Below are 13052 nucleotides of genomic sequence, written 5' to 3' on the forward strand. Positions count from 1 at the left end.
TAACGCAGTAGTTGTATTAGAATCTAGTGCTCTCCGATAACAAGGAACAGCCCTAGTCTTATATACTGACTACCCACTTCTAGTAAAATTTTTCAAAATTTTCAATTAAATGAATTCAAAATCATGTTTATACATATTTATGAACGATAAAACTAGGTTTTAACACCGAAATTATTGTTACCTCGGAAAGGACATAAATTAAGAAACAAACTAAAATGTTAAAATTCATTTAAAATGGAATAGAGGACGATAAAAAGGAAAATAAAAGCCAAGTGTGGGAAAATTTACCAAGTTATCTTAAACATATGTCACATATATCTGTAACAAATAACTGAAAATACTTTTGCTTTGGACTAAACTAAACTGTTTTTACCCGATGAAAGAAAAGAAGAGATGGATCTACATGATGAATCAATTCCATCATTAAAAGGAAGTAAAGTCTTCCGAAAAAGACACGCGCTTCTTGATTTAGGTCATGAAGTTGTCGTCCAGACCAGCTGTAGGTTAACGAAAAATCTAGAAAAGTCATCACTAAAATCAGCAGGAAATCCACGGACCTCAGCATTAAACAGGGTCGCCAAGTGGTCAGATATATCCTAACCATGAGAAGGATTTATCTCGTACAATGGGGGGGGCACCATGCAAATTAGCTGGATAAGACTAATGAATCAGATCCCCAGAAAGGATAATCTCCTTAAAGATTAAAAATCAGCTTTTAAGACTGATATTACTCAATCCTAGAGATTGACCTTAAAGATTGAGAATTACAAACTCATGGAATTCAATGATATCTAAACTTGAGCTTGAACGAGAAAATATTTTGATCAAAATTATAAACCGATTTGTTTTCTGAAAACCCTATTTTCAATGCGTTCATTACCATTGAACGTAAAATCCTAGGAATTCACCTGGAATTCATTAGGTCACCTGAACTAAATCGGGTGTCAACCGTAAGAACGGTGGTTGCATAGCATGGTCAAAGACAGGACCTTGTGCCATACCGAAAAATTATAAGGGTGAGCTTTACTATTGCTCCTACCAAGGATAGTAATTGCGTCCGACACGTTATAGACCATAACTAAAAGCATGTCAGGGGACATTGCCTTAACAGTTGCTTGTTCAACGCTTTCCTTTCAACCGGACGGTAGTTTACCGAAAGGTAATATACGGGACAAGTAAACTGGACGTGTTGCTTTCCAAATACAAGGTTAGCAAGTGGGTGACACAAAACCGCAAGTTTTGAGCTAAAATTTTCAAATCTGAAACCCACCAAACCCACAAAAATATTTTGCAAACACCGGAAAAGGGTTATCCCGGAAAACTTATCTAGGGTAAAAACTAGATTTAATTTTCAAAAGATCAAATGTTTTCATAAAGATCCAATTTCCTTAATGGATCTAAATTTTTATAGTCATGTGGGACTGTAAACCATATCGTTACTACCATTGTTTATACCGCCATATAGAAATCACTGATGTACAAAGTGTGAAGAATAAAGAAGTGTTTCTAGTATTTCAAGACGATATTGCTTGAGGACAAGCAACGCTCAAGTGTGGGAATATTTGATAATGCTAAAAACGAACATATATTTCATAGCATTATTCCTCAAGAAAGACAAGCTTTTAGTTGCAATTGTTCTATTTACAAGTGATATTCGTTTAGATAATAAAAGGTGAAGACAAAAGACAGATTCGACGAATTGAAGACGCAAACGACCAAAAAGCTCAAAAGAACAAAAGACAATCAAAAAGGTTCCAATTATTGATAAGAAACGTCTCGAAATTACAAGAGTACAAGATTCAAAACGCAAAGTACAAGATATTAAATTGTACGCAAGGACGTTCGAAAATCCGGAACCGGGACCAGAGTCAACTCTTAACGCTCGACGCAACGGACTAAAAATTACAAGTTAACTATGTATATAAATATAGTATAATATATAATTAATTATATTAATTATATATATATTATATATATATTATAAACCGTCGGTAAACAAAGAGCCAAACTCCTCTGAGCTGTAAAAGTAACCTCCGCGACACGCGGAGTTTGAAGAGGTTTTCACCGCGAGTCGCGGAGCCCCAAAAATCGACTCTGGCTATAAAGCAAACCGAATTCTCATCATTTTTCATAATCTATTTTCTCTCTTCTCTCATATATACGTAAAATATATATATATATAATTTATATTTTAATTTTAATTTTAATTATAATTCTAATAATAAGGGTATGTTAGCGAATGTTGTAAGGGTGTAAGTCGAAATTCTGTCCGTGTAACGCTACGCTATTTTTAATCATTGTAAGTTATGTTCAACCTTTTTACATTAATGTCTCGTAGCTAAGTTATTATTATGCTTATTTAAAACGAAGTAATCATGATGTTGGGCTAATTACTAAAATTGGGTAATTGGGCTTTGTACCATAATTGGGGTTTGGACAAAAGAACGACAATTGTAGAAATTAGACTATGGGCTATTAATGGGCTTTATATTTGTTTAACTAAATGATAGTTTGTTAATGTTAATATAAAGATTTACAATTGGGCGTCCCTATAAATTACCATATACACTCGATCGGACACGATGGGCGGGGTATTTATATGTACGAATAATCGTTCATTTAACCGGACACGGGAATGGATTAATAGCCACTAGAATAATTAAAACAGGGGTGAAATTACATTCAAGGGTAATTGGTGTAATTGTTAACAAAGTAGTAAAACCTTGGTTTACACGCAGTCGATAACCTGGTGTATTCATTAAACAAAGTATTAAAACCTTGTTACAATTCGAATCCCCAATTAGTTGGAATATTTAACTTCGGGTATAATAATAATTTGACGAGGACACTCGCACTTTATATTTATGACTGATGGACTGTTATGGACAAAAACCAGACGGACAGATTAAATAATCCAGGACAAAGGACAATTAACCCATGGGCATAAAACTAAAATCAACACGTCAAACATCATGATTACGGAAGTTTAAATAAGCATAATTCTTTTATTTCATATTTAATTTCTTTTATTTTATATTTAATTGCACTTCTAATTATCGCATTTTTATTGTTATTTTATTTTATCGCACTTTTAATTATCGTACTCTTTAATTATCGCAAGTTTATTTTATCGCACTTTTATTATTCGCAATTTCATTATCGTTATTTACTTTACGCTTTAAATTAAGTCTTTTATTTATTTAATATTTTACATTAGGTTTTAACTGCGACTAAAGTTTTAAAATCGACAAACCGGTCATTAAACGGTAAAAACCCCCCTTTATAATAATAATATTACTTATATATATATATTTGTATTTTTATAAAAGTAAACTAATATAGCGTTGAGCTTTGTTTAAAGATTTCCCTGTGGAACGAACCGGACTTACTAAAAACTACACTACTTTACGATTAGGTACACTGCCTATAAGTGTTGTAGCAAGGTTTAAGTATATCCATTCTATAAATAAATAAATATCTTGTGTAAAATTGTATCGTATTTAATAGTATTTCCTTGTAAAAATTAATAGTATTTTATACCCCTCTGCTTTGACATCAGTGCGTTGTTCAAAAACCTCTTAACTAGCTAACCCCAATTTGATTTGGCGCACACACTAGTTTTGATCCATCCAGACCAAAACAATCTAAATTACCTATTTTACCCTTGTAAATAGTACATTGACTTACTAGTAGTTTAAGGGTAAAATAGGAAGTTTGTATTGTTTTAGAGTGGATGGATCAAATGCTAGTGTGGAAAAATCACATCCCAAATTTTGGAGGTGATATTTGAATTTACCCAAATTTGGGAGGTGATGTTTGAATTTACGATCAGGTTCAAAATTTTGGTCCGAAATCCGTGATATTTGGCGGTTTCTTTTGAGGGGGTAAGTTTTGATGAAAATTAATTGAGGCCGTATAACTTCTCTATTATCTAGCTATTACTGGTAATTAATTTATAAACTTTATAGAATAAATGTACACGAAATTAATTTAATTATTCATAAAATGTATTTTTTTTAATATATCATAATTTATCATTATTTAACATCGTTTATCGTAATTTAACATTGTATTATTTTAGGGTTTGGAGGTGAAATTTAAATTTACCCAAATTTGGGAGGTGCATGGTTTAGGCTTTAGGGTTTAGGGTTTAATGTTTAGGGTTCATGCATATGGTATAATGTTCAAGGTATATGGTTTATGGTATAGGGTTTTAGGTATAGGCCGGTAGGGTTTAGGGTTGGTATAGGGTTTATGGTTTAGGGTTTGTGGTTTAATGTGTAGGGTTTGGTTTTGGGTGGTGTGCCTAAAAGTTGGTGGTGTACGGATCATCACCCTTATGGTTTAGGGTATAGGGTTTAGGGTACATGGTTAAGTGTTTATGGTATAAGATTTAGGGTATAGGGAGTTTTTGGTTTAGGGTTTAGGGTTAAGTGTCTATGATTTAATGTTTGGGGTTCAGGGTTTAGGGTTTATAAACCCTAAACTCAGAACCCCAAACATTAAATCATAGACACTTAACCTTAAATCCTAAACCCTAAACCCTAAACCCTATACCATTTACCGTAGACATACACATTAAATCATAAACACTTAATCCTAAACACGATACCCTAAATCCTATATATATATATATATATATATATATATATATATATATATATATATATATATATATATATATATATATATATACCCTAAACATTAAACCATGTACCCTAACAGCCCTATACCTGTACGGATCATCACCCTTATGGTTTAGGGTATAGGATTTAGGGTACATAGTTTAGTGTTTATGGTATAGGCCGGGTTTAGGGTTAGGGTTTAGGGTTAAGTGTCTATGATTTAATGTTTGGGGTTCAGGGTTTAGGCTTTAGGGTTTATAAACCCTAAATCCTAAACCATTGACCCTAAACCCTAAACCCTAAACAGTAATTAAATCATACTAAACCCTAAACACTAAACCCTATATATACCATATATCGTAAACATACACATTAAATCATAAACACTTAATCGTAAACCCGATGCCCTAAATCCTATATATCCTATATACCATAAACATTAAACCATATATGTACCCTAACCCTATACCTGTACGGATCATCACCCTAGCTTATGGCTTAGGGTATAGGGTTTAGGGTACATGGTTTAGCGTTTATGGTATAAGATTTAGGGTATAGGGTTTAGAGGTGTTCGTTTAGGGTTAGGGTTTAGGGTTAGGGTTTTGGGTTTATGATTTATAATGTTTGGGGTTTAGGGTTTAGGGTTTATAAACCCAAACCCTAAACCCTGAACACTAAATCATAGACACTTAACCTTAAACCTTAAACCATAAACCATAAACTATAAACCCTAAACCCTAAACCCTAAACCCAATACGTACCATACACATTAAATAATAAACACTACCCTGAATCCTATGTATTCTATATACCATAAACATTAAACCATGTATGTACCCTAACCCTATACCTGTACGGATCATCATCCTAGCTTATGGTTTAGGGTATAGGGTTTAGGGTACATGGTATAGTGTTTATGGTATAAGATTTAGGGTATAGGGTTTAGAGTTGTTGGTTTAGGGTTAGGGTTTAGGGTTTATGATTTAATGTTTGGGGTTCAGGGTTTATAAACCCTAAACCCTAAACCATAAACCCTAAACCATGAACATTAAATCATAGACACTTAACCTTAAACCCTAAACCCTAAACCTTAAACCCTAAATCATATACCATATACCGTAAACGTACACATTAAATCATAAACACTTAATCCTAAACCCGATACCCTGAATCCTATATATCCTATATACCATAAACATTAAACCATATATGTACCCTAACCCTATACCTGTACGGATCATCACCCTAGCTTATGGTTTAGGGTATAGGGTTTAGGGTACATGGTATAGTGTTTATGGTATAAGATTTAGGGTATAGGGTTTAGAGTTGTTGGTTTAGGGTTAGGGTTTAGGGTTTATGATTTAATGTTTGGGGTTCAGGGTTTAGGGTTTATAAACCCTAAACCATAAACCTTAAACCCTGAACATTAAATCATAGACACTTAACCTTAAACCCTAAACCCTAAACCCTAAACCCTAAACCATATACCATATATCGTAAACATACACATTAAATCATAAACACTTAATCCTAAACCCGATACCCTGAATCCTATATATCCTATATACCATAAACATTAAACCATATATGTACCCTAACCCTATACCTATACGGATCATCACCCTAGCTTATGGTTTAGGGTATAGGGTTTAGGGTACATGGTTTAGTGTTTATGGTATAAGATTTAGGGTATAGGGTTTTAGAGTTGTTGGTTTAGGGTTAGGGTTTAGGGTTTATGATTTAATGTTTGGGGTTCAGGGTTTAGGGTTTATAAACCATAAACCCTAAACCCTAAACCCTATACCATACACATTAAATCATAAACACTTAATCCTAAACCCGATACCCTAAATCCTATATATCCTATATACCATAAACATTAAACCATATATGTACCCTAACCCTATACGTGGCCTAAACCATAAGGGTGATGATCCGTACACCACCAGCCAACTTTTAACCTACATTATGTATATTATTTTATATTTTTTTAATTATTTGAATCTTTATCTTAAACTTATTGTATTAGATCTTATTAGATGTATCAAAATCATCATATAATAATAATAATTATTATTATTATTATTACTATTACTAATTACTAGTATTAACAATTTATAATAACATCGTACGTATTTAATTGCAATTGCAATCATCATCAGTTTTTGAAGATGTGTTTGCAGATCTAAGTTAATTTCAATCATCGATTATTAATTAGTTAGTACGTAATTGAAGATATAAGTTGCAATCATCGAAAAATTGGGTCAGCTTGTTTCATACGCTTTGTCCATACCCCTTAATTTTGAATCTTTGATTTTGAACCAGGTTAATTTCTTTTGTTTCATGTCCATACCCCTTAATTCTTACAGTACAATCTTTGATTATGAACCGCGTTAATTTATGTCCGATTAAATGTGTTTGTAGAATACAGGTCTATATATATATATGATGGACTCGACTTGGATGTCCTTGTGTAGATCTTCAACTGCATACGAAAAAGGACTTGACAAATTTATAGAACGTAATTTCTCTATAAAGGGAAAAGATGGTCATATATATTGTCCGTGCAAATATTGCGGTAATCACAAACGGGTTGATCGGGTTCAGGCTAAAACACATTTGCTATGTGACGAGTTTTTCGAAGGTTATAAAATTCCATATGTGTATTTCGAACCGGATGATACACCAACATTTGAAGATGCTGATGAAGATGATATGCAAGCATTGGCCCAATGCGTCTTCAATGTGTTTGAAGATGAAGATGAAGATGATATCCAACAAACTAAAAATCAGACTGTACCAAACTTAAATGCTGAAAAGTTTAATAAAGTATTGGAAGATGCAAAGAAAGAATTATACCCCGGCTGTAAGTTCTCTGTTCTTTCGTTCATTGTTAGACTCTTCCATTCAAAATGTGTTGGAAAATGTAATGAAAAAGGATTCAGCATGATTCTTGACACAATGAGGGAAGCCTTCCCTCATGCTGCCATATCGAAGTCATTGTATGATTTAAGGAAGATAATAAGAGATTTGGGTCTAGGTTATGAGAAAATTGATGCTTGTCCAAATGATTGTATGTTGTGCGAAACAAGAGTAAACCCGAGGGTTCAATTGCAGAAGGATATTTAGCGGAAGAGTGTTTGTCATTTTGTTCTCTGTATTTAGCCAGTGATGTCGAGACCATACATAATAAGACTAGCTGAAATCATGATGATGGTGGTGATGATAGTGTCTTACCAATATTTTGTATGCCTGGTCGACCAATTGGTGCAACAAACGTAGTAAAACTAGGCTATGACACTTTGACTATTGCTCACTCACATGTGTTGTTCAATTGTAGTGAAATAGATTTCTTACGAACGTAAGTTATTTAAATTTACTATGTTATGAGATTATTTTTTTATATGACATTGTGTAATTTTGACAATAATGTACATTATTATCTTTTTGTTACTTTGATTGCAGAGAGCATCTGAATATTCTTAGTCATCAAAATACGAAAAAACGTAAGCGTGACATTCAACATTTACATAGTCAGGAATTTGAGGAGTGGCTGTCTGATTACGTAAGTTATTTTTGCTAGTTTTATTACGATAATGTAGTGATGATATAACTGAGTCAAACTTATTACTGTATAAACAAATTGCCTCAAATCAGGTTGATGAGGACATGACTAGTCGGGATAACAGAATCACAAGTGATATAGAGACATTGGCAAACGGTCCAAGTGAGGTTGTAAAGAAATATAAGGGATATATCATAAATGGTTTCCGATTTCACATTAAAGATGTAGAGCAGAATAGGACAACACAAAATAGCGGAGTCATACTTCAGGCTCTAACAAGTAGCTTCTCGAGTGCTAGAGATAACGATCCTATTGTGGGAGATGTCACTTACTACGGTGTTTTAAAAGATATAATCGAGTTGCAGTATGGTGATGAGAAGAAAGTTGTTTTGTTCCATTGTGATTGGATATCAAGTGGTTCCAGGATAAAAGTTGATGAGAATGGGTTTACGACACTCGATTTTCGAGGAAAGAAGCAAACTAAAGAGCCTTATATCCTAGCTTCGCAAGAACAACAAGTATTCTATGTTGCAGATCCTGTTCGTAAAGATTGGAAAGTTGTGATCAAGACAACACCTAGAGATAATTTTGACATGGATGAACAAATTTGTATCGATGATGTAGAAACACATTTGCAGAGTGACACACCGATGGGTCCTCAACTTGTAGAAAATGAGACTATTGATATGGTTAGAGGCGATTTGGATGGGGCCATTGTTGACGATGATACTTTAGTTGCTGCTACAGATAAAAATCAAATTGATCATGATCAGGGGCAGATTTGTGAGTGTTCAACATGTGTGCTAGAACAAGGCTCATAATTCAAAGGGGCCTATAATCCGACAATATATACTCGTAGTACTTATGAAAAAATATTGTTATGACTAATGCTGGTATTTAAGTAAATGAGTGTGTGTCATTTAGTTCTTTTGTATTTATCAAAAATATCCCAAAACTATAGTTTTTATAGATGATGACGGAATTTATGTTTCTTATGATACATATATAATCTCAAATTTCAAATATAGAGAATGGTTAGTGTTGTACGAGTGTAACTTGTACTTAATTTAATTGTGTTGTAATTTCTATATCCACCCTAGAAAAAAAAATTTGGGCAAGCAAATTGAACTAGACTCTCAAACGTGATTGTAGTTTAGAAACTGTGAGTAGACAACCCAAATTACACTTGTATAGATCGTGATAGGCTTCGTGAAACTCGATTGTACCTGTATATATTTCGTATATAATATTATTGCTTTTCAAAAAAAAACAGATTAAAAAAAATACCATAGTACACAATGGTTGTAACTTGTAACTTGTAACTTTATTGGTAACAGTAGTAAGTTAATTAATAGACTGTGTGCTGTGATGGACTTGTAGGTCTCACCTTTTTATTTAGTTTTGATTTATTTTTTGTATAGTTAGTTATTATAGGATAAATTGTCTATCTTACCCTTAAATGGTATGTTGACCTAATAGCAATTTAGGGGTAAAATAGGAAACTCGTATCACCAAAAATCTTCTTGTAAAAGCAACCTATTTCTCCCTCTTCGGTTGTATTTTCCCATGTATATCATATATCTTCTTGTAAAATAAACCTCTCAAGTACACATACACCTTCTTTAAAACACAAAACTATAAAATTTTCGTCTATTTTATTTTTTAAACAGTGGATCTATCAATTTTAAAGGTTGTATTGTACAAACAAACAATGCATAATGTTTAGTGCTGTCTTTTTTTTTAAAACACAAAACTAGAAAATTTTCATCTTTTAAACAAAAGACAAAGATGGAGCGTCATTGGTTCCCATATGGTATTGATGCATGACCCAATTTACATCTAAATTGGTCACTACAATTTTCATCTAAATTAGGTATGCCTCACTACCAATTATGACTCAATGCATTGATAACACCATGAGGGTCAATGATCCGGAAGACAGGTTTTCATGATCTTTTTTCATAATGTTTAGTAATGTTATTTTTTCATGATCTTTTTTCATAATGTTTAGTGATGTTATTTTTTTTTATGTTTTATTTTTGCAAGACATATATATCTATAAGATGAAAAAGATGGAGATATGTGCTTTCTAAGATCCTTTTTCAGGCCCAAAACCCGCAGGTCAAAAATCATGCTAGTGTTAGCAACGGATTGAGGCACGTTTCCACAATCAGAATAACTATGATCTCTCTGATCTGATTATGGAACCGTGACACAATGCATTGCAAACACCATGAGGGTCAATGATCCGGAAGACAAGTTTTCATGATCCTAGATCTGGTATAATGCTAGTGTTAGCAACGGAGTGAGGCACGTTCCACAATCAGATCGAATAACTATGATCTCTCTGATCTGATTATGGAACCATGACTCAATGCATTACAAACACCATGAGGGTCAATGATCCGGAAGACAGGTTTTCATGATCCTAGATTTGGTATCTTTTGTATTTGGGTGTTGAAAATGGTGGATAGATAATGGACTTAAAAGTTGAAGTGTAAATTGGAATAAAATGTATGTTGATTTTGAAAAGGGTAAACTGCTACTACTATTTAAAGTTGAGAAAGGGAACACTCTAGTATTCATACATTGGAAATCGAGTTGCGTATAAAGTTGAGAAAGCAATATTTTGATCATTTAGTTATAGAATTTTTTTTTTGAAAGGCAAGCAAGAATATATTCACTAAAAACTCAAAATGTACATGGATTTGAGGTGAAGCCCTCAACACACCAACAAAACAAGCTTAGAAGATGGCAAACTTACTCGGCCTTTTACAATGAACTACAACTAAGATAATCTTAGATATACACTAGGATCATTAATCCATGAAAACCAATCAAGTTTACTCTTCTTATTCACATATTTAATTTAAATTTAGTTATAGAATACACATATTTAATTTAAATTTAAATAGTTTTAATTATTACATCATCAATAGCATTTTACATTGTTTGAAGCACACATGTTACAATAGCCTAAAATATGTCATTACATCACCCCAAACTCCTTTTTAAAAGATAAGAATAGAAGATTATTATTAAAATAAATATAAACACCATATAAATTATCCCTTGTAAAAGATAAGAATAGAAGATTATTATACAACGGATATATTTGCAACGGTTAGCTAGGTTTTCTCCTATATAAATACGAGTACATGTCCATTCTTCCATACCTCAACACCATATAAATTATCAAATTACTCCAAAATCAAACAATCATCACCACAAGTGAAGGTGAAAACACAAAGAGATCAAGTTTTTATAGATTATGACGGATTTTAGTTTTTATTTGTGTTGTAATTTCTATATCCAACAGATAAAAAACAATACCATAGTACAAAATGGTTATAACTTTTTTTTTGGCAAAAAACTTGATTAATATTAAAAATATTTTCACAATTCGTGAAAATATAAGGGAACAAGAAAAAAATGGTTGTAACTTGTAAGTTGTAACATACTTTATGGGTAAGGTAATTGCATCCCTATTATGTTGGTAATTATTATGTGGGTAATAATTAGGTCCCACCTTTTTATTTAGTTTTGATTTATTTTCTGTAAATTATTTATCTTACCCATAAATGATATATTGACCTAATAGCAATTTAAGGGTAAAATAGGAAACTTGTATCACCAAAAATCTTCTTGTAAAAGAAACCTCTCAAATTGCATATGATATTATTCGTTTATATGGGTAAATATGTTTTTTCAAATGTAATGAGGTGCTTTAAGGTGTTGCACTATGTGCTTTTAACAATTATAGATATAGATATAGATTGTCTTTCATATTTTTGTACCAAGTTAGAATTATATCATAAATTGGGAAATATATCATTGAGTTTGATGTAATGGTCCTCATAATAATCTAATGGTTATTATTTGCCATGTATCATTTACTTAATACGAGTATTATTTGCTAGTAATATATATTGACTTTGTTATAGATACTAATTGAAATAAAATTAGAAGTATATTTTATATATAAATAAAATCATCATTAAGTGCACACGTGGTATCTTGTCGATTCACTTTCACCAAAAATAAACTTTTAATGCCAGAAAGCAAGTTGCATATTTTCTTCTCAAGTCTTTTCTCTGTTATACTTTCCATCATCTTCCTGTACACATTTCTCTCAAGTACATAAAGTTCATCCTTTTTTTGTCGTATTTTTTATTTTAAAAAAAATGGAAGTTACTAAACCGAAGACGATCGAAAATCTTCCACAAGATATACTTGTGGAAATTTTATCTCGAGTTGGAAGTTACTCATCCGACCAGTTGTTCATGTGTAAGTCGGTTTGCAAAAGCTTTTCGAAGCTTTCCAAAGATCCTTTAGTATTTAAAAGGCTTTCCCTAGATCGGTGGCCTCTAACACCTTGGGAAAACCCTAGATTCTTTGATTTTTTATATCGTTGTGCGTTTTTTGGAAACCCTAATGCGATATTTCGCTGGGGTTTGATAGGTTATTTTGACGGTACACATATCGATTATGGGCTTGAATGTCTCAAGCAAGCTTCGAACAGCCAACTTAAAGAGGCTGTTTATGTTTATGGTTTAATTATGTTTGCCTCTTGCAAAATAGAGGAAAAGCATGTCGGTTTACAAATTTTGAATGAAACATTCCCACCAGAGCCTGAGATGGTGGTTGAGGTGAGAACAAGGGTTTTTGATTTGCTGCGATGTTTATGGTTATTTAATCGCCGTCCTTTTGATGATGTGGCAACGCCGTGCCCTATCTCTGACCACCGTGGTTATTTTCCACACATCCAGGGCCATGGGTTTGAACTCACGATACCGGAATGCATGTCGTGTTTTTGGGCCTATGAGTTGGGTGTTTTTGTAAACCGATTTGCATATAACTAG

General features: G+C 32.7%; 1 protein-coding gene across 1 annotated transcript; it reads left to right on the forward strand.

The window, feature by feature from the left end:
- The first annotated feature begins 12374 nt into the window (after positions 1–12374).
- LOC139888316 (F-box protein At2g35280-like) lies at positions 12375–13052 on the forward strand. Its single transcript, XM_071871332.1, has one exon. It carries the CDS (start codon positions 12375–12377, stop codon positions 13050–13052), a length of 678 nt encoding a protein of 225 aa, XP_071727433.1.

This window comes from Rutidosis leptorrhynchoides, chromosome 2, assembly GCF_046630445.1.
Source record: "Rutidosis leptorrhynchoides isolate AG116_Rl617_1_P2 chromosome 2, CSIRO_AGI_Rlap_v1, whole genome shotgun sequence".
NCBI classification, from domain to species: domain Eukaryota; kingdom Viridiplantae; phylum Streptophyta; class Magnoliopsida; order Asterales; family Asteraceae; genus Rutidosis; species Rutidosis leptorrhynchoides.

Excerpts from the sequence above, each read along its gene's own strand:
- LOC139888316 (XM_071871332.1), top strand. The coding sequence starts at position 12,375 with ATGGAAGTTACTAAACCGAAGACGATCGAAAATCTTCCACAAGATATA.